At 62.9% G+C, this 21,596-nt stretch overlaps 1 protein-coding gene across 1 annotated transcript; it reads right to left on the bottom strand.

The window, feature by feature from the left end:
* Window positions 1-3,310: 3,310 nt before the first annotated feature.
* LMTK3 (lemur tyrosine kinase 3) lies at window positions 3,311-20,396 on the bottom strand. The gene is given in 16 exon segments (XM_074937188.1): window positions 3,311-4,119; window positions 4,479-4,712; window positions 5,233-5,347; window positions 6,366-6,688; window positions 7,062-8,429; window positions 8,432-9,441; window positions 10,568-10,717; window positions 11,267-11,388; window positions 11,651-11,735; window positions 12,286-12,434; window positions 13,303-13,390; window positions 14,130-14,248; window positions 14,705-14,781; window positions 16,187-16,337; window positions 16,585-16,718; window positions 19,883-20,396. Coding segments are annotated over 16 exon segments (4,230 nt in total). The 5' UTR covers window positions 19,971-20,396; the 3' UTR covers window positions 3,311-4,102.
* Between the last annotated feature and the right edge of the window lie 1,200 nt (window positions 20,397-21,596).

The following is a 21,596-nucleotide window of genomic DNA, read 5'->3' as shown; positions in this document are numbered from 1 at the left end:
TTCTGTTCCTTCTCCGTGACGCACCAGGCTCCGGCCACTGGTGGCAACAAGACACTGGGCTGGCGGGACCCTTGGTTGGCCCCAGCGCGGCCGTTCTTCCGCGGGGGCCCGTTGGCTATGTGCTTCCTCCGTCGATCGGGGTCGCTTCCAGCTGCCCTTTTAACACCCCGTTCACCCCACCCTCTGCGGTCCATGGCCCCACCCCCATGGCGCCGGCTCTGTAACCCTTCGGCCCCCGCGGGGAGCCGTGCGGAGCACAGAGGGAAACATGGGCCTCAAAAATATTACAGCAAATTCCCATTTCGTCATGCCATCCATCAATATGATCGTAGGTATGTTTCCGTCTTCCGCCCCACACCCTCTCTATCCATCCATCCCTGTCTCTATCCATCCGTCTTCCTCCCCACCCCCTTATTCATCCATCCCCCACCCCCCTGTATCCATCCCCCAACCCCTCTATCTATTCATCCATCCATCTTCCCCCAACCCCTCTATCTATTCATCCATCCCCCACCCCTGTATCTATCCATCCATCTTCCCCCCACTCCCTTATTCACCCATCCCCCACCCTCCTCTATCTATTCATCCCCCACCCCTGTATCTATCCATCCATCTTCCCCCCAACCCCCTAATTCATCCATCCCCCACCCCTGTATCTATCTATCCATCCATCTTTCCCCCACTCCCTCATTTATTCATCCCCCACACCTCTGTATCCATCCATCCCCCAACCCCTCTATTCATCCCCCACCCCCGTATCTATCCATCCATCTTCCCCCCACTCCCTTATTCATCCCCACCCCCCTGTATCCATCCTCCAACCCCTCTATTCATCCATCCATCTTCCCCCCACCCCTGTATCTATCCATCCCTCCCCCAACCCCTCTATCTATTCATCCACCCCCCCACCCCTGTATCTATCCATCCATCTACCCCCACTACCTTATTCATCCATCCCCCACCCTCCTCTATCTATTCATCCCCCACCCCTGTATCTATCCATCCATCTTCCCCCCTAACCCCCTAATTCATCCATCCCCCACCCCCCTGTATCCATCCCCCAACCCCTCTATCTATTCATCCACCCCCCCCCGTATCTATCCATCCATCTTCCCCCCCACTCCCTTATTCATCCATCCCCCACACCCCTGTATCCATCCATCCCTTCTTCCACACCCCCTCTGTCCATCCATCCCAGCACACCCTGCTCTATGTCCAGCCCTCTCCAGCTGACACAAGTTGCCTCGGGTGGGAACAACCCATGACACCCTGAAAAGTGCCTTGTCCGTTCCTTGCCCCACAGCTGGGAGGTGGGGGGGCGCTGAGCCCTATAACCCCTCTTCTTCTCCCCCCCCCAAGATTATGGCTGGAAAATGCTGTATTCAGAACTGCATCAAACGGAACCATGGATGACCCCCGCTCCTGGGGGGGGGCAGCACCCCCTGCTGGGCACATGGGGGGCAGCACCAGGCTGTGAGCTGGGGGGGGGGGGACTGTTAGAGCCTTGATGCTACTGTGGGAATTACACCTAGACTGATATTAAACTGCATGTGTGTCTGGCTGTCCCTGGCGCCCCCTGCTGGAGAGGCCGGCTCCTGTGCTCTGTGTGTGTCCCTGGAGCCCCCTGCTGGAGGGACCGGATCCTGCGCTGTGTGTGTGTGTGTGTGTGTGTCCCTGGCGCCCCCTGCTGGAGGGGCCAGACCCTGCGCTGTGTGTGTCCCCCTGGTGCCCCCTGCTGGAGGGACTGGGTCCTGCGCTCTGTGTGTGTGTGTGTCCCTGGTGCCCCCTGCTGGAGGAACTGGGTCCTGCGCTCTGTGTGTGTGTGTGTCCCTGGCGCCCCCTGCTGGAGGAACTGGGTCCTGCGCTCTCTGTGTGTGTGTCCCTGGTGCCCCCTGCTGGAGGCTGCAGACCCTGCGCTGTGTGTGTGTCCCTGGCGCCCCCTGCTGGAGGGACCGGGTCCTGCGCTCTGTGTGTGTGTGTCCCTGGTGCCCCCTGCTGGAGGGACTGGTCCTGCGCTCTGTGTGTGTGTGTCCCTGGTGCCCCCTGCTGGAGGGACCAGACCCTGCGCTGTGTGTGTGTCCCTGGCGCCCCCTGCTGGAGGGCCGGGCCCTGCGCTGGGGTGGGGGGGGATGATGCTGGAGCAAGCCCTTCAGTAGCTTGGACAATGCTGCCTCTGACCCCACCATTAATAAAGTTTAATTTAAATCCCTCCCCAAGGCCTCGCTGAACTGGGGAGGAGGGGCAGTGCTGCCCCCCAGTGGCTGGGAGAACTGCCCCACACAGGGGGGAGCAACTCATGGCTGGCCCGTCTCGTCCCTTCTACCTGCTCTGTTTGTCCAGCCATCTCCCCCCCCGCCATCCCCCCATGTACCTCTCCCCATCCATCCTTCCCCGCACCGACCACTCCATCCTGCTATCCTGTAAAATGCAGCACTCGACCCCTCCATCTATCACCCCACAGCCTCCTTCCCCCCGACACACACACACCTCGCCCCCCCCAAACCCCACCGCCATCCATGGGGCCAGCCTCCCCTCGTGACTCGCTCGCTCGTGGGTAGAAGACACTTGGGGTTTAATATTCACTCTTTTTTAATCTCTTTGTTCATTTTGGCAAATTGGGAGCAGGCCGAAGGTCTCCCCATGCCCACGTATTTACAGACCCGGCCTTGTTTGGCAGCTGCCTGGCAGGTGGTGGTGGTGGGGGGGCTCGGTTCTTGCCGGGGGGGCAGGTGGATCCCCCCCTTAATGACAAACTGATCCAGAAACGCACGCTGGAGGGTGCCGGTGAAATCCAGGCCCAGCCCCACTTCTGACACAGGCTAGATAGGGCTAGGCGAGGGGTGGGACCCGTGGGTAGAGGGACCTGTGGGTCTGATCCAGGGGGGCAAGACACCAGGGTAGAGGGACCCATGGGTCTGATCTGGGAGGGAGGGGGCAGGATACCAGGTAGATGAGCCCCCTAGAGGGGACAGGCCCCATGTCCCATTCCCTGCCCCCCTGAGCCAGCCAGTCCCCCCACCCTGGGGCCAGATGGGAACTGGCACCCTCTAGAGGAGAAAGGCCCCGTGCCCCATTCCCTAAGCCTATCCCCATGCACCCCAATGGGCAAAAGGCAGGGGGTGGGCCCCAGGGACTAAAAAATATACCCAGTGAACCCCCCCCCAACAGGCTTTGTAACCCCCACGGACTCCATCAGGCTTCCAGTATAAACCGGTGGTGCCCCCCTCAAGTGCTGGTAATAACCCAGCAGCCGCCTGCCCCAGCCCAGGGTCTCCGCTCTGCCCCCAGTACAAACCAGTGAGCGTCAGACCTTTTAAGACAAACCATCTCCCCCCACCCCATCATTCCCCCTCCCCACTGAACCCCGGGGCCCCAGCTGATCTCCAGCTGCGGGCAAGGGGGGAGGGGTGTTCCATTGTCAGTGCATATCCTGGGGGGGCCACAAAGGTGTCTGTATAATGATGCCCCCCCTTGTCAATCCATCAGGTGGCATCTGGTTCCAGGAGGGGGAAGTGGGTGGCAGCTTTGGGGCCTACATTCCACAGTGTGGGGGGGCAGGGCTGGTTGGGGGGATCCCCCCATTGCTGATGAGTTATGGGGCATTTCCCCCCTTTGCTTGAGACACAAAGAGTTAAACAAACTGGTAGGGGGACCAATTCCAGGCCCCACCCCCACGCTGCTCTGGGGGGGGCAATCTGAGCTCCCCACCCCGATACGTAGCTCGCTGCCCCTCGAGGTTGGATTTGGCACAAGACAGAGTTTTGACAGCAAACGCCCATGTTGGGGGAAGCGGGCAGAGAGGGGCACGGTGGGGCAGGTAAATTCAGCAGCCTGGCTGCCCCCCTGCTTGCCCCCCATCGTCTGAGTCACTGTAAAAAAATTGTCCAGAGAAGCGAGTTCTTGTGGGGGCACTCGTGGGGGGAGAGATCCCCAAAATGCTGGCTGTGCCCCCCCCGTCTGGGTGCCAGTGGGTCTCTGTGTCCCCCAGAACATGCCTGGCGCATGCGTCTCCCAGCCAGGCTAGGGGGTGAGGGTGCGGGGGGGGGCAATGGCCTGGCGCCACCCCATGGAGTCCCTGATTGCTGCGGGGTGGGTCCCCGCCTCAGTTCTCAATGGGGTCTGGAAAAGAAGGAGAGAGGAGCAGAAGGACAGAGCAAAAAGACCTGGATCAGCCTCACACATCCATCACCCCAATACCCTGCCCCTTCCCTGTCCCTGGATCAGCCCCATGAGCCCATCTACCCCGGTGTCCCCCCCATCCCTGCCTCCAGATGAGCCCCACAGGCCCATCTACCCCAGTATCCTGCTCCTCCCTGCCCCGCTGGATCAGGCCCATGGGCCGGGCCCATCACCCCAGTATCCCGCCCTCTCTCTGCCCCTGGAGAGCCCCACGGGCCCATCTACCCTGGTATCCCGCCACCTCCCTGTCCCTGGATGAGTCCCACAGGCCCATCACCCCGGTCTCCCGTCTCACTCACTGGCTGTGGGCGCCAGCTCGGCCTCACGGGGGGCCAGGTGGGGCTCGAGGGCGGGGGAGACGGTGAAGCGGGAGAAGCGCAGGGCATCCATCAGGCTGGGCTCTGCCCCCTTGGCTGGGAGCAGCACGGGGGGCGGCGTCGGGAGGGCCCCTGAGCTGGGGTCCGTCACCATGGAGACGAAAGATGGGTTCTGGGCCATCAGCGGGAAATCGTCGTCCCATTCAAAGCTGCCACCTGGGGGCAGGGGGAGGGTGAGAGGGGGCATGGCCGGCCCCACCCCACTTCCAATGGCCCCTCCCCAGGGAAGGATCCCCACTGGGGCCGATGCCCCTTTTCCCTTTGGTCAGCACAGCTGACCTCCCCTCCCCTCATTGGTCAGCATGGCTGATGTCCCCTCCCCAATTGGTTAGCACGGCCAATGCGCATTTCCCCATTGGTCAGCGTAGCCAAGACCCCCTTCCCCCATTGGTCGGCACAACCAAGGCCCCCTTCCCCATGGGGATATGTGGCCTGTGTCTAGCCCCCCATCTTCTCCTGAGCCCCCTTGAGCACCCACCTCCCCCTGGCTCAGCTTCCTCCCCTGCCCCCCGCCTCGGGGCACCCTGGCAAGGGGGTGTCGACCGGCAGCTGCTGTTTATGGCTGTATGCAAATGAGCATTTTAAAATAAGCAAATGAGCCTATGAAATAATTGGTGATGGCTTAGCCCCGCCCACCCCCCGGGAGCCATTCCCACCCCCGTGGTGCGGGGCTCACTGAATCCGTCGGCGGGCGGGAAGGCCTCGAGGGCAGGCTGCCCCGTGGGGCCCTGGGTGGTGCCGCCCTCGCCCTCCGGGCCGCTCTGTGAGCTCAGCTCGTTGGTGGGTGTCTCCTAGGAGCAGATGGGGGAGAATTAATCCATAGGCCCCGCCCACTCCCGGCCTGGCCCCGCCCCCTTCCCATCACCCCCACACCCATGGCTCCTCCCTATTCCTTATCCCCACCTTCCTACACCAAACTCGACCTGCTGCTCTCCTGGCCCCGCCCTTCATCCGCCGGGCCCCGCCCACATCCCCGAGGCCCCACCCACATCCCCCGGGCCCCGCCCTCACCTGGTCGAAGAGGTAGACGGTGACGTCATCGAAGAAGGACACCACCATGCGTTTCCGGTCCAGCCCCAGTCCCTCGGGCCCCGCCCACATCCCCAGGCCCCGCCCACATCCCCCAGGCCCCGCCCTCACCTGGTCGAAGAGGTAGACGGTGACGTCGCCGAAGAAGGACACCACCGTGCGTTTCCGGTCCAGCCCCAGTCCCCCGGGCCCCGCCCACATCCCCCAGGCCCCGCCCACATCCCCCAGGCCCCGCCCTCACCTGGTCGAAGAGGTAGACGGTGACGTCGTCGAAGAAGGACACCATCTTGCGTTTCCGGTCCAGCCCCAGTCCCCCGGGCCCCGCCCACATCCCCCGGGCCCCGCCCACATCCCCCAGGCCCTGCCCACATCCCCCAGGCCCCGCCCTCACCTGGTCGAAGAGGTAGACGGTGACGTCGTCGAAGAAGGACACCATCTTGCGTTTCTGGTCCAGCCCCGTCCCCCGGGCCCCGCCCACATCCCCCGGGCCCCGCTCTCACCTGGTCGAAGAGGTAGACGGTGACGTCGTCGAAGAAGGACACCATCTTGCGTTTCCGGTCCAGCCCCAGTCCCCCGGGCCCCGCCCACATCCCCCGGGCCCCGCCCACATCCCCCAGGCCCTGCCCACATCCCCCAGGCCCCGCCCTCACCTGGTCGAAGAGGTAGACGGTGACGTTGTCGAAGAAGGACACCATCTTGCGTTTCTGGTCCAGCCCCAGTCCCCCGGGCCCCGCCCACATCCCCCAGGCCCCGCCCACATCCCCCGGGCCCCGCCCTCACCTGGTCGAAGAGGTAGACGGTGACGTCGTCGAAGAAGGACACCATCTTGCGTTTCCGGTCCAGCTCGGCAGCCTCCTCGGCCGAGCGCGGGGACTTGAGCAGCCCGCGCAGGTTGCGCCCGTCGTCCGAGTCGCTGACCACGATGGGGACGCCCCCGGCGCCCGGCGCCTCCTCATCCTCCTCCTCCTCGCCCGGCCCCGGCGCCCCCCGCCCGGCCCCCTCCTCCTCCGGCGCCAGCCCCCCGCAGCCCTTCCGCCCCCCCGGGCCGGCGAAGGGCTGCAGGCTCAGCGGGGGCAGCGCCAGCGACAGGCGCGAGACCTTGGCTGCAGGAGGGGATGGGGCAGGGGGAGAGAAGGGGGGGCAAAGGTCAGGGTTGAGAGGTCAGGGTCGCCTCCCCCCCCATCCATCCCTGCCACCGTCCCCGCCGCCCCACACCCCCATCATCCCTCCCTCCACCCCCCCACATCTCCCTTCCTCTGTCCCGCAGAGGGTACCCTTCCCCCTGGACGGTCCCTCTCCCTTCCCCCAGATGGCGCCCCCTTCCCCCCCAGACGGTCCCCATCCCTTCCCCCAGATGGCACCCCCTTCCCCCCAAGATGGTCCCCATCCCTTCCCCCAGATGGCCCCCATCCCTCCCCCCAGACGGTCCCTGCCCCCTCCCTCCGATGGCGCCCCCGGCCCCTGGCGTCTCCCCACCTTTGATGTCCTCGCTGCCTGGGCTCCCCGCCGTGCTGAAGTCCAAGTGGGGCTGCGGCTGCTCAGACGCCGGGTCGGCCCCCTCGGGGCTGGGGACAGGGGCTTCCCCGCTCAGCTCCGGCACCCCCTGGCCATCCAGCTGCCCTTCCTCGCTCTCTGCCCCCTGCTCCTCTTCCTGGGGCGGCCCGCCTGCCGCCTCTCCGCCGCCCCCTTCCTCCTCGTCTTGGGCGCCCCGGGCCCCCTCGGGCTCCAGGGCCCAGAGCCGGATCACGGCCTCCTCCTTGGCAGCTGGGGCCCCGGACGCCGGGGTCCTTGGGTCCCGGTAGCTGCAGAGCAGGTTGCGGGTGATGTTCTCCCGCAGCGACACCAGCAGCTGCTCCTTGCACACCTGCACCACGAAGCCGGCCTCTGTCTTGGCCAGCTGCCCCCCGCCCTGCCCCGCTGCCGGCACCTCCTCCTCCCCCTGGCCCCCCTCTGCCTCGCTGTCCGAAAAACAGGCCAGCCCCCGCCCCACGTCCACCTCCTCCTCCATCCCCGGCGTCGCCTCCGACAGTGTCAGGTCGCTGGTGGACTCCGAGAGGGGCGTGGGGGGCAGCTGGGGGGCGTCCCCTTGGCCAGGCAGCTCCCCGTCCTCTTCCTCCTCGGTCCGCTCCTCGGCCTCCCGGACGAGGAGCTCCGGGGAGAAGGTGCTCTCCGTCTCGTAGCCGCTGTCGGGGAACTTCTGGCCCGGCGAGGAGAAGCGGGAGGCCGGGCTGCAGCCCTCGGAGGAGCTGGCGTTGGAGGGGAGGTCCAGCGAGTCCCCGGAGTCCAGCGGGCCCTTCGGCCGGCCCGCCAGGGCCAGGCCCATCTGGGGGCCGTCCGCGAAGCCGTCCGCAGCCTCGGGCACGATGGCGATGGTCTCCTCGTCGGCGCTCTCCGCCAGCGTGGCCAGGGGCGGGATCTCCACCGGCACGATGACGCTGCAGCAGGCGGCCGTCAGGCCGGGGAAGGGCGAGCCCGGGGGCCGCCCGGCCGCCCCCCGCTTGGGGTAGTCCTGGAGTTCGTAGCTCACCACAGCCGCGCCCATCAGCGGGTCGTAGAACGCCGAGGGCGGGGGCGGCGCCCCGGCCAAAGGGGGCGGGGCGAGCGGCCCGGCCCCGCCCTCTCCGGCCCCGGGGGGCCCCTCTCCCAGTAGGATGGGGCAGTCGGCCAGGGAGCCCCGCTCCACCTTGAGGGAGGAGTCGTCCTCGGTGCCGTAGCTGTCGCGGTGGGGCCGGGCGATGGGGGCGTGGTTGCTCCAGCCGCTCACGACCTCCCCCCGGCCCGGGGCGCAGCGGCACCGCCCGCCCCGGCTGCAGAGCGGGCAGAGCAGGGGGTTGCGGCGCCCGCCCCCCCGCTGCTGGCGTCCTCCCCGTCCGTGCTGCCGGCTGAGCTCTGCTCCTCCATCAGCGAGGGCTCCCGGTCCCAGGGGGGCGAGGGGCGGAACTCCGAGGGGTCCCCCGCCAGCGTCTCCCCGGCCCCCCGCTCCTCCAGCCCCTCGCAGTCCCAGCTGTGCTGCTGCTCCTCCAGCTCCCGGTACACGTGCAGGAGCGACTCCCCCAGGAAGACGCCCCCCGGCGCCGGCTCCATCAGCGAGGTCTCCTGGATCTCGGCCCGGAAGGGGTTGGCCCCACGCCGCGCCGGCTCCCGGGACGCCGAGATGAAGGGGTTGGTGGCACCGGGGGCCCAGCTGGACGGCCCCTCTGGCAGGAGGTGGCGGCGGGCTGGTGGCGGGGGGCTGCCCCGGCCTGCTTCAATGGGGTCCCAGTCGGAAGGGAAGAGGGGCTCCGGCGGGGAGCCGGGCACCCCGTACTGGCGCTCGTAGACGGGGCTGGGGGTGCAGACCGTGCCCTCGGGCCCTTCCCCGTCCCCGTGCTCCTCCAGCCGGATGTAGTACTCGCTGCTGACCGAGGGGCTGCGGGCGCTAATCACCGGGACCACGCTGGGCGTCTCCAGGCTCTGCCGCGCGGGCGCCTCGTAGAAGGGATTGGCGCCGGGCACGGCCAGGCCGCCGTTGCTGGAGGGGGCAGCCCCGGCCTTCCAGCGCCCCAGCCGGGCCTTCTCCCACATGTACTCGAAGTTCAGCCCCCGGCTGCTCTCGGTGACCGTCAGGACATCGTCCAGGTCGGCCCCCTGGAAGCCATCCAGCAGCGGGTAGGCCGAGATCTCCTCCGAGCGGCGCCGGCTTGGGGGGGAGGCGGCCGGCGAGCGCTTGGGCTTCAGGGCGTTCCAGCGCCACTCGAAACTCTCCTCCGCCTGCGCGTGGCAGCGCTCCGTCAGCAGGTAGGTCAGCTGCAGGTGCAGCTCCTCCAGCGTGGGACGCTGTGGCGCCGGCAGCCAGCACGACTGCATCACCTCGTACCTGCAAGGGGAGGGAGAGGGGGCGGTCAGGGCAGGGAGGGATTGAACAGTCAGAGAAGAACAGTCGGAAAACAAACAGCTGGAGAGGTGGAAGAACCACCAGAGGGAGAGAGAGACAATAAGCCAGCTGTAGAGACTGAAGAACAGCCAGAGAGACACAGAAGGACCGGCAGAAAACAACAGCCAGAGAAACAGCTGGAGAGAGGTGAAAGAACAGTCTGAAAACAACTGCCAGAAAGAGACAGAACAATTGAAAAACAGACAGAGCAGTCAGAAAGTAACAGCCAAAGATACAGAAGAACTGTCAAAAAGAAGCAGAACAGCCAGAAAAAAACTCAGAGAGAGACAGAAGAACAGGCAGAAACAGAAGAACAGTCGGGGGGAAAAACAGCCTGTCAGAGAGAGACAGAAGAACCGTTGGAGAGAGAGAAAACAGTCAGGAAATAACAGCCAGAGAAGAGAACAGCTCGGAAGAGAGGCAGAAGAACAGTAAGAAAATACCAGCGGTAGAGACAGAAGACCAATTGGTAACAGAAGACAGAAAAAATCAAGAGACAGAAAAAACAGTCAGAAAACAGCCAAAGAGGGAACAGGCCGAAAATAACAGCCAAAGAGACAGAGAACAGTCAGAAGCATCAGCTGGAGAAACAGAAGTCAGAAAGAGCAAGAGGGGGGGAAACAGCCAGAGACAGAAGAACAGCCAGAAAAAACAAACAAACAGAAAAGTAGAAAGTAAAATCTGTAGAGACAGAAAAACAGTCGGAAACGGAAGAACAGTCAGAAAACCACAGCTAGAGAGAGGGAGGCAGAGGACCAGTCGGAAAACAACGGTCAGAGAGAAAGAAGAACAGTCAGAAAACAACAGCCGGAGACACAGAGCAAAGCAGGACAAGACGAACGGCGAAATGAAGCAGTGATGGGGCCCAGCAACAGCCCAGCCAGGAACCACCCGCGGCTGTCAGCGATGGAAGAGCCCGTCAGGCACACACCGAGTCCGGTGGTCCTCAGCCCTTCGGAGCGGCTGTACCAGGCTAGGGTCATGGCCAGCTAGCTCCCCACAGACCCAGCCGCTTGCTGGGACCTGCCGGGGAGCTGGGGCAGCTGTGGGGCAGGGAGCCAGCGCTCACCAGTAGTCGGAGTAGGGCAGCTTCAGGCGCGGCTTGGCCAGCTTCATCTGCTGCTCTTTGATGACGAAGGCGAGAACCTCCTCGTCCGACAGGTGCCGGTAGGGCTGGCTGCCGAATTCAAACAGCTCCCACATCGTCACCCCCAGGGACCTGGGCAGAGCAGGGTTACGGGGTGAGTGCGGGGACCCCTCGCCCGGCGCTGAGATGCAGCTGCTCTGGGGTGAGGCGCGGAGGCTGGGTATACGGGGACCCCTCGTGCGGCGCTTGGATGTGGCCCCTCTAGGGTGGAGTGCGGGGGCTGGGTATACGGGACCCCAGCGCTGGGACGCAGCCCCTCTGGGGTGGGCACATGGGCTGGTTAAACGGGGACTCCTCACCAGTGCTCAGATGCGGCCCCTCTCGGGTGGGGCATGGGCGGGGGTATATGGGAACCCCTCACCCGGCGCTGAGACGCAGCCCCTGTGGGGTGGGGTGTGGTGGCTGGTTATATAGGGACCCCTTGCCCGGTGCTGGGATGCGGCCCCTCTGGGGTGGGGCACGGGGGCGGGTTAACAGCCATGTAGAACAGGTAGCTCTGAGACAATGCTCCTGCCAAAGCTTCCCCCTTACTGACCATTTGCCCCTCAGGCTGGGGGCGGCCCCAGCTGCCCGGGGGCTCGGCAGGGGGCAGAGGGCGCCGGGACACAGTGCGGGACTCACCAGACGTTGCTCTCCTTGCTCTGATCCACCACCACGAGCGTCCCGTGAACTTCGTCCAGCAGCTCCGGCGCCGCCCAGCGCAGCGGGATCCACAGCCGGTCGGGGGTGATGTAATAATCCTCCTGTGCGGGGGGTAGAGGGGTCAGCACCGGGCAGGAACCCCCCCGAGTCCCCTGAGCCAGCCAGTCCCTGCCCTGGGGCCGGGTGGGAGCCGGCGCCCCCTAGAGGGGAAAGGCCCCATGACCCATTCCCCACCCCCCTGAGCCAGCCAGGCCCTGTCCTGGGGCCGGGTGGGAGCCGGCACCCCCTAGAGGGGAAAGGCCCCATGACCCATTCCCCACCCCCCTGAGCCAGCCAGGCCCGGCCCCACCCCAGGGCTCGCACCTTGTAGTTGTTGTGCGAGAGGCCATAGTCGCCGACCCGGACGGTGAGGTCGGAGGTCAGCAGGCAGTTCCGCAGGGCCAGGTCGCTGTGGGGGAACGTGGGGAGACCCCAGTCAGCAGTCGGCAGCTTTCCCTGGGGACACCCCACCTGTGTCACACCTGCCCTGGGGAGAGCGCTACCTCCCAGACACCCCCACTCTAATCCCTCCATCCCCCTCCCCTCCCGGAGGTGGGACAGAGCCCAGGAGTCCTGGCCCCCAGTCCTCCCTGCTCTAACCACTAGACCCCCCTCCCCTCCCGGAGGTGGGATAGAACCCAGGAGTCCTGGCCCCCAGTCCTCCCTGCTCTAACCACTAGACCCCCCCTCCCCTCCCGGAGGTGGGATAGAACCCAGGAGTCCTGGCCCGCAGTCCTCCCTGCTCTAACCATTAGACGCCCCTCCCCTCCCGGAGGTGGGATAGAACCCAGGAGTCCTGGCCCACAGTCCTCCCTGCTCTAACCATTAGACCCCCCTCCCCTCCCAGAGGTGGGATAGAACCCAGGAGTCCTGGCCCCCAGCCCTCCCTCCTGGCACTAACCCCCTGAATCCTCTCCCCTCCCGCAGCCGGGAGAGAACCCCGGCGTCCGGGTGCTCACCTGTGGATGTAATTGTTCTTGTGCAGGTGCAGCAGCCCCAGGGTGAGCTCATAGGCCATGCGCTGCAGGGTGCCGAGGTCGCGGGTCAGCAGGTCGGGGGTCAGCCCCTCGGCCTGGCGCTGGGCTCGCAGGTAGCGCTTCAAGTCGCCCTGGGGCAATGGGGGAGGGATGGGGGAGAGGTCAGGCAGGCCGGGGCACAGATGGGGGCACCGGGGGCACCGCGGGGGCCACCGTACCCCTCCAGCAACCGGGAGCAACCTCGGAGCCCACAGTAGCTGGTACAGTGGGGATTCCCCCCCCAGCTCTGGCAGCATGGGGCTATGACACACAGGTCGGCAGTGCGCCCTGTCCCCAGGAGAGGGCGCACTCCCCTTCTCGGACAGACACACACACACAGCGGGGAGTTCTGCTCCCAGCCACCAGAGAGCAGTGGGATGGGACACACACACACACACACACACACACACACACACAGGGCTGTTCTGAGCCCAGCCATCGGGGGCAGCGGGACACACACACACACACACACACACACACACACACACGCAGAGCCATTCTGAGCCCAGCCATCAGGGGACACACACACACACAGAGCCATCAGGACACACACACACACACACACATACAGGACTGTTCTGAGCCCAGCCATCAGGGGACACACACACACACAGAGCCATCAGGACACACACACACACACACACACAGAGCCATTCTGAGCCCAGCCATCAGGGGACACACACACACACAGAGCCATCAGGACACACACACACACACACACACACACAGAGCCATTCTGAGCCCAGCCATCAGGAGACACACACACACACACAGAGCCATCAGGACACACACACACACACACACACTCACAGGGCTGTTCTGAGCCCAGCCACCGGGGGTAGCGGGGGACACCCCCCTCCGCCCCACACACACCCCCACAGGGCTGTTCTGAGCCCAGCCACGAGGGGGCAGCACTGCGCACGCCCCCCCCATCCCCACGCAGCCCCCGCCCGCGCTCACCAGCTGGCAGAACTCCATGATGAGCAGGAAGGGGATGGTCTCCGTGCACAGCCCCAGACACTGCAGGATGTTCGGGTGCTGAAGGCTTCTTCAAAGCAGGGGGGACAGAGAGAGAGAGCGAGAGCACTGTCATTCCCCATGGCAACAGCGGCACCCGGATGCCTGGGTTCTATCCTGGCTCTGGGAGGGGAGGGGAGTCTGGTGGTTAGAGTGGGGAGCCAGGACTCCTGGGTTCTCTCGGCAGCTCTGACAATGACTTGGTCTGGGCAAGCCCCTCCCCCACGTGCCTCGATTTCCCCCTCTGCAAAGTGTGTGTGTGGGGGGGAGGCTCCTGCCCTTTCCACAGGGGGCAGAAAGTTTCCCAAAGGGCTGGAAGATGCTGTGGGATCCTCAGTGGAGAGGCGTGGGGGACGATCCCAGTGACTAGCTCCTCCAAACCCTTCCCAGATCCTCCCATACTGACGGGCTGGGGAAGGAGGTGTGGGGGGTGATTTTTAGCGGTGGGACTTTTATCTCGATGCTGTGGCTTTAAACACAGGTGTGGCAAGCCCTGCCCCCAATCTCAGTAAGTCTTGGTTGAAGCAGGACCACCATGGGCTGCTTTCACACCACTGCATGATACAGGTTTCCTCTTATCTTTGTGCTCTAAGGATGTTGAGATGTGACTGCTTCTGGGGTGGGGCGCGAGGCCTGGGTATACGGGGACCCCTCGCCTGGCACTGAGATGCAGCCACCTCTGGGGTGCAGCACAGGGACTGGGTATACGGGGACCCCTCGCCCGGCGCTGAGATGCAGCAACTTCTGGGGATCCCCCATCCCCTAATTACCGATAGGGCTGAGCCTCCGACAGGAACTTCCTCTGCTCCAGGGGTCCGGCGCTGACCCGGAGCTCCTTCACCACCACCTGGGCTGGGGTGAAGTCAGAGAAGATCTCCCCCAGGATCACCTAGGAGACAGATCTGACAGTCATACCACAGGGTCTGCACCCCAATGGGGCCCCATCCCCCCCCATGCCTCCGCCTGTGGTGGGGGACCCCCACTAGGGGGGCAGATGAGCGTGCAGTCTCTGAGGCCCGTCCAGCCCTCGGCCTCTCTGGTGCGGGGGCTGCTGAGACCCCGCAAACTTGTTTCACGCAGGGGCAACAAAATGGAGTGTCAGATGGGAACAGCTCCCCGTCACTAGAGGGGAAAGGCCCTGAGCCCCATTCCCCCCTCCCACCCCAAGCCAGCCAGTCCCTGCCCTGGGGCAGGGTGGGAGCCGGCGCCCCCTAGAGGGGAAAGGCCCTGTGCCCCATTCCCTGCGCCCTTGAGCCAGCCAGTCCCCCCCCTGGGTGTGACACCTGTGGAGGCCGGGGGCGGGGGGGAGGAGCAGGTAGCAAAGTGGCAGGGGAGGCGCACTCACCTTCCCAAACCAGCCGTTCCCGATCTCCTGCAGGTAGCTGAGGTGCTGCCGGCTCAAGCCCAGATGCTTCACTAGGTCTGGAAGGGGACACAGGAGGGTGAGGAGGGGCTGAACCCTGTCAGCACCTCCACCGGGGAGAAGGGAGCTCCCGTGACGGCCCTCTACCCACCTTCATCCAATCCCTCCTCCCAGCAGGAAAGAGGTTAGGATCAGGGGGTCGCGATCCTCCTTCAGAGACCCCCAGGAGGCTGGGTCATCGGCTCGTCCGCAACACGGCTTCCAGAATCACTGGCTAATCTAGAACCATGTTCCCAGAGTCACTGCATCCCCATTGGGTCATCTAGAACATGGCTTCGAATGGAGCGGACACCTCGATTGCTAGTCTAGAACGTGCTTTCCAGAGTTGCTTCATCTGCACCCACTCGTCTAGAATCTCACTGGTCTAGAATCGGGTTGCGAGAGTCATTGCACCTGAGAACACTTTTTCTAATAAACCCTAGTGTCATAGACTAATCTAGAACACGGTGTCCAGAGCTGCTTTGTCCACACTAGTTAGTCTAGAACATTACTTGTCTATCAAGAGATTTCCAGAGCTAGAACATTGTTAGTCTAGACCCTCTTTCCCAGTGTCATTACTTCCACATTTGGTTAGTCTAGAGTCTGCTTTACAGTGTCACTGCTGCCTCATTGGTTGGTCTAGAACCTGCTTTCTTGATTTGCTGCATTTACACTGGCTACTCTAGATCCCAGCCTCCAGTCACTGAATCTTCACTGGTTAATGTAGAATGTGGTTACCAGAATCTCTGCATCCTCATTGGGTAGTCTAGAACGTGGTCTGTGGTCTTTTGCCCTATCTGCTGATCCAGAATGTGGCATCTAATGCCATTGTGTCCCAGATGCTAGTTCAAGGCTGCAGCCATTTCAGCCCCTTTGTCAGGTCTAGTTTTGACCTAATAAATAATTAGTGGCTGATCTAGATCCTGGTGGGTCTACACATAGTGTCTCAACACTCACTGGGTAGCTTAGAACCTTATTTCCAGAGCCATTCCATCCCCATTGGCTAGCCTGGAAATGGAGTCAGTCCATCTCCACTGACCAGAATAACCTCTTCCATGTTGGTTAGCCTAGAACCAGAGCTTTCTCATCCTCGTCAACTACCTAAAACAAGAGTCACCACATCCCAGTTGACTAGTGTAGAACCAATGCCTCCCCATGGACTAGCTTAGAACCAGTACCACCAATCCCACTGACAAGCCTAGAACCAGAGCCTCCCTGCCTCCATAGACTAGTCTAGAACCAGAACTCCCCCTTGCCCATTGACTCACCAAGAACCAGAGGCACCCAGTCTCCATTGACTAGCCTAGAACCAAGCTAACATAGCCCATTCCCACTGGACAACCAAGAATCTGGTTTTCCAATCCACCCCATCCCCACAGTCCAGGCATGTATCACACCCAGTTGGGAGACAAGCATGTCCTCTACCTGTCTTGGGCATCTGCTGGTTGGGAGCCGGGAGCGAGACCTCAGAGAGCGGCAGTATGTAGACGTCTGGGATGGACTGGGACGATGAGGTCTCCTCGGCGGGTGGCGTGTACTCCCCCGAATACTCCTCCCCATCTGGGTTCTCGAACTCCTGCAGGGTGCAAGCAGACAGGGACGCATGGGGACCTGGGGTATCATGTCTCTCTCCACTTGCCTCCTCCTTTCTAGGGCCTATGTCTCTCTAGGCACATGGCCTGGGAACCACAAATCCCAGGGGTGGAAGGCAGGTGGACCCAGGCTCAGAACAGGGGTGTTCCAGGTGTGTGGTTTTCCCTTAAAAGACCAACGTGCCCTGTGACACCCAGCTGTGCTCCTCCCCAGCCCCAGCCACCTCTCACCTTGAAGCCGACATCTCCCCGTTTGCAGCACAGACAGGTGAGCAGGAGGAAGATGAAGGCCAGGAGACCCGAACAGGAGATCAAGACCACGGCATATGGGGGTGCAAGAGGGAACCGGCCTTGGGACAGACCATCTAGGGGAGAGAGAAATGAGAGTAAGAACTCACCCGGCGCTGAGATGCAGCCCCTCTGGGGCGGGGCACGGGAGCTGGTTATACAGGGATCCCTTGCATGGCACTGAGATGCGCCCACCTCTGGGGCAGGGCGGGGGACTGGTAAATCACTGTGATCAGCTATTGACATAACAGCTCATTTCTGCATAGCTCCCACACGGTTGTTAATTCAGGCCCCCTCCCCGCTCTTGAAGACCACTGCCCAGACTCCTCTTCCCCCCCTCACAACATGCCCCAGTGGTCCGGACCCTCCCCCATTGCTGGGACTGTCGTGATTGAGCTCTGTAGGGAAAACCGCATCGGAACCACGACCAGTTCCGGGCGTTACAGGGCAAATAACGCCCAGTTCCCGTTGAAATGTTAATTCGTGGCAAATGCAGGATTTGGGGAGGGGGCGAGGGATGGATGGATGGATGGGTGTGGAGCGCGGACAGACAGACAGACTCCTCCGAATTCACCCATCAGGAACTGGGCCAAGACCCCTCCCCAAATCACTGACTAGGAATTGGGCCTTGACCCCCAACTGCCCCACTAGTAACTGGGCCAAGACACTACCTGCAACTCACCCACCGGGCACCAGGCCGACAGCTATTGCACCCCCAATTACCCCTCCCGAAACCTGACCCAAAACCGCCCCCAAACACCTGATCTGGGGACTGGACCCAGACACACCCCCTCAACCAACTTGCTGGGAACAAGGCCCAGGTCCCACAAACTCCCGTTATACCAGGGTGCCACAGATCAGTGGCACAACAGGCCCAGCCGCCCGAAATGTGGACCTCTCCCCTCCCCGCAAAATCCATAACGCGCCCCCCGCCACCAGCACCCCAACTCCCAACACCCCATCCCCACCCTCCTGCCGCCACACAAACACATGTCACTAGCCCGGGACTGACTAAGCCGCTCTGTGGAGGGGACTGGCCTGGCCACCTAAGAAGAGAAACTTACAACCCAGCCGTGGGGGAGGAAAACCCCCATCCCGACCCAGCCCCACAAATGACACACAAAGTGACCGGGTCGTGTCGGCGGAGGGGACGGGCGCACAAACAGGGGTGCTCGATGGAGGGGTGGAAAGCAGGTGGAACAGAAGTAAGGAAGGAGAAATGGGACATGGCAGGGAGGGAGCAAAGGAAGGGAGGAAGGAGGAAGGGGATGGCAGAGGGATGGAGTGAAGGAAGGGAGGGAGAAGGAATGGGACTGCGGAGGGATAAAGGAGGAATGGGATGGCGGAGGGAGGGAGCGAAGGAAGGGGATGGCGGAGGGAGGAAACGAAGGAAGGGATGGAGGAGGACAGGGATGGCGGATGGAGGGAGTGAAGGAACGGATGGAGGAGGGAGGGGACGGCAGAGGGAGTGAACGAAGGAAGGGATGGAGGAGGAAGGGGACGGCGGATGGAGGGAGCAAAGGAAGGGATGGAGGAGGAAGGGGACAGCGGAGGGAGGTAGTGAAGGGGATGGCAGAGGAATGAAGGAGGAAGGGGACAGAGGATAGAGGGAGCGAAGGAAGGGATGGAGGAGTAAGGGGACGGCAGAGGGAGGGAGCGAAGGAAGGGATGGAGGAGGAAGGGGACAGCGGAGGGAGGGAGCGAAGGAAGGGATGAAGGAGGAAGGGGACGGCGGAGGGATGAAGGAGGAAGGGATGGAGGAGGAAGGGAACAGCAGAGGGAGTGAGCGAAGGAAGGGATGGAGGAGGAAGGTGATGGCAGAGGGATGAAGGAAGAAAGGGACGGCGGATGGAAGGAGCGAAGGAAGGGATGAAGGAGGAAGGGGACGGCAGAGGGAGGTAGCGAAGGGAGGGATGAAGGAGGAAGGGGACGGCGGATGGAGAGAGCGAAGGATGGGATGGAGGAGGAAGGGGATGGTGGAGGGCGGGAGTGAAGGAAGGCATGAAGGAGGAAGGGGATGGCAGATGGAGGGAGCAAAGGAAGGGATGGAGGAGGAAGGGGACGTCGGAGGGAGGGAGCGAAGGGAGAGATGGAGGAGGAATGGAACGGTGGAGGGATGAAGGAGGAAAGGGACGGCGGAGGGAGGGAGAGAAGGAAGGAAGGAAGGAGAAAAGGGATGGCGGAGGGAGGTAGCGAAGGGAGGGATGAAGGAGGAAGGGGACGGCAGAGGGATGAAGGAGGAAGGGGACGTCGGAAGAAGGGAGTGAAGGAAGGGATGGAGGAGGAAGGGGACAGCAGAGGTAGGGAGCGAAGGAAGGGCTGGAGGAGGAAGGGGATGGTGGAGGGAGGGAGCGAAGGAAGGGATGAAGGAGAAAAGGGATGGCGGAGGGAAGTAGCGAAGGGAGGGATGAAGGAAGTATGGAGAGCAGGTTAGAGCAAACAAGGAAGGGATTGAGGAGGAATGGTAAGCAGGTTACAGCAATGGAAGGGATGAAGGAGAAAGGGGATGTCGGAGGGAGGGAGCGAAGGGAGAGATGGAGGAGGAAGGGGACGGCGGATGGAGGGAGCGAAGGAAGGGATGGAGGAGGAAGGGGACGGTGGAGGGAGGGAGCAAAGGGAGGGATGGAGGAGAAAGGGGATGGTGGAGGGTGGGAGTGAAGGAAGGGATGAAGGAGGAAGGGGACAGCGGAGGGAGGAAGGAGGAATGGGGCGGCGGATGGAGGGAGCGAAGGAAGGGGTGAAGGAGGAATGGGACAGCGGAGGAAGGAAGGAGGAATGGGGCGGCGGATGGAACAAGCGAAGGAAGGGATGAAGGAGGAAGGGGACGGCGAAGGGAGGGAGCGAAGGAAGGCATGAAGGAGGAAAGGGATGGCAGAGGGAGGGAGCGAAGGAAGGGATGAATGAGGAAGGGGATGGCAGAGGGATGAAGGAGGAATGGGATAGCGGATGGAGGGTGCGAAGGAAGAGATGAAGGAGGAAGGGGATGGTGGACGGAGGGAGCGAAGGAAGGGGATGGCGGAGGGAGGGAGCGAAGGGAGGGATGGCGGAAGAATGGAAAGCAGGTTAGAGCGAACAAGGAAGGGATGGAGGAGGGATGGTAAGCAGGTTACAGCGACGGAAGGGATGAAGGAAGCAGAGGAGGGATGAAGAGGTGGAAGGACCGGAGGGGGTGGATCCGACAGGGGATCTGTCCCCTCCACGTGCCCAGACATCGGGGAGGCCGTCCAGGCACAGGGCTCACCGTTCTCCAGCGGCGCTGCCAACGCTCTGTCCGGGTTGAAATATGACATAGAGGCAGCCAGCAGGATGACGGGCCCCTGCCTTAGCATTGTCGGGGCTCGGCGGGCATCGATCGGCGGGGGCCACCGGCGGGGAGATGGCCTAGGTCCGGGGAGGGAGCGGGGGGGACCCGGGGGAGGGAAGCCAGGCGCGGGCCCCGCCGCCTGAGACGGGGGAGGTGCGCGGGACAGGGGGGGCGCGCCCGGTGGCTTTCACACATCCGACGGGGCGAGGGGGACCCGGGCCAGAGGGCACCCCGGCTTCGCATCTCCGGGAAGATGGGCCGGCCTGGCCTGGGCTGCTACCTGGTTTTCATCCTGAAGCATCTTCCTTCCTTCCTCCGCCTCAGGGCCCCCAGGGGAAGGAGGGAAGGGGCCAATCCACCCAGCGGAGGGCTGGCGGGGGCCAAGCGATAGGAAGGATCAGGCACGGGCTATGCCCATGCCAACAATAGAGTGGGGGGAGAAAAATTGGGGAGGGTGGGATGCAGGGCGGAAAGGAAGACTGGGGTGGGGGAGGGGAGATCCGGGCCGACGTCTGGGTTCCCCCCCTTTTCCAGGGATGGGGGGGCGGGGAAGTGGATGGGGGGGGAAGGGGAGAAGAAAAGGAGGATCAAATCCAATGGGAGGCTGGCTGATTTCGGCATCCGCCTGGCTGGGGAGCGGGGCTGCTGGAATTGATGGAGACAAGACCCACCCCCTTCGGACAGACCCCCCCCAGTCACCGCCAGGCTCGCTGATTGGGCCCAGGAGCTGTCCGTCAGGGCCAGAAGCCCAAAGAAAGGAGAGAGGAAGGGAGGGGGGGGAGGGCGGAGAGATGCAGGAGATGGAGGGGGGAGCGTCTCCATGGTTACCTTCTCCATGGTACCAGCCTCAGCAGCACTGGGGCACTGTGGGAGAGGGATGAGGAGGGAAGGTGTGTGTGTGTTAGGGGGTATTTTGGGGAGAGGGTGGAGTTTGGGGGTGCAGGGTGTTGGGGGGAGCCGCCAGGGGATTCCCCAAGCCAGAGTGTGGGGAGAGAGCTGGGTGGAGGTGTCATGCGCAAACACACGCAGTGTCACATACACAATGGGCCACACACACACACACACACACACACACACACACACACACACACACATACACGGCTCGCACACACCCTGACAGTGTCAGATACACACACGGCTCACACACACACAGCTCGCACACACACTGTCACACACACATGGCTCACACACACTCTGACAGTGTCACATACACATGGCTTGCACACACCCTGACAGTGTCAGATACACACATGGCTCGCACACACACTGACAGTGTCATACACACACACCCTGACAGTGTCACATACACACATGGCTCATACACACACTGACAGTGTCACACACACATGGCTTGCACACACACAGCTCATACACACCCTAACTGTCACACACACATGGCTTGCACGCACACTGACTGTCACACATGTGGCTCACACACACTCACAGTGTCACACACACACAGCTTGCATGCACACACTGTCACACAGACACACCCAGCTCATACACACCCTGACAGTGTCACACACACACACAGCTTATACACATCCCAAGTGTCACACACAGCTCATATAATGAGAGTGTCACACACACAGTTCATACACACCCTGACAGTGTCACACACACATGCCTCATACACTCACTAAGCGCTACA

The sequence above is a fragment of the Natator depressus genome, chromosome 23, assembly GCF_965152275.1.
Source record: "Natator depressus isolate rNatDep1 chromosome 23, rNatDep2.hap1, whole genome shotgun sequence".
Lineage (NCBI taxonomy): Eukaryota > Metazoa > Chordata > Testudines > Cheloniidae > Natator > Natator depressus.
This window is presented reverse-complemented; position numbering and strand designations above follow the sequence as displayed.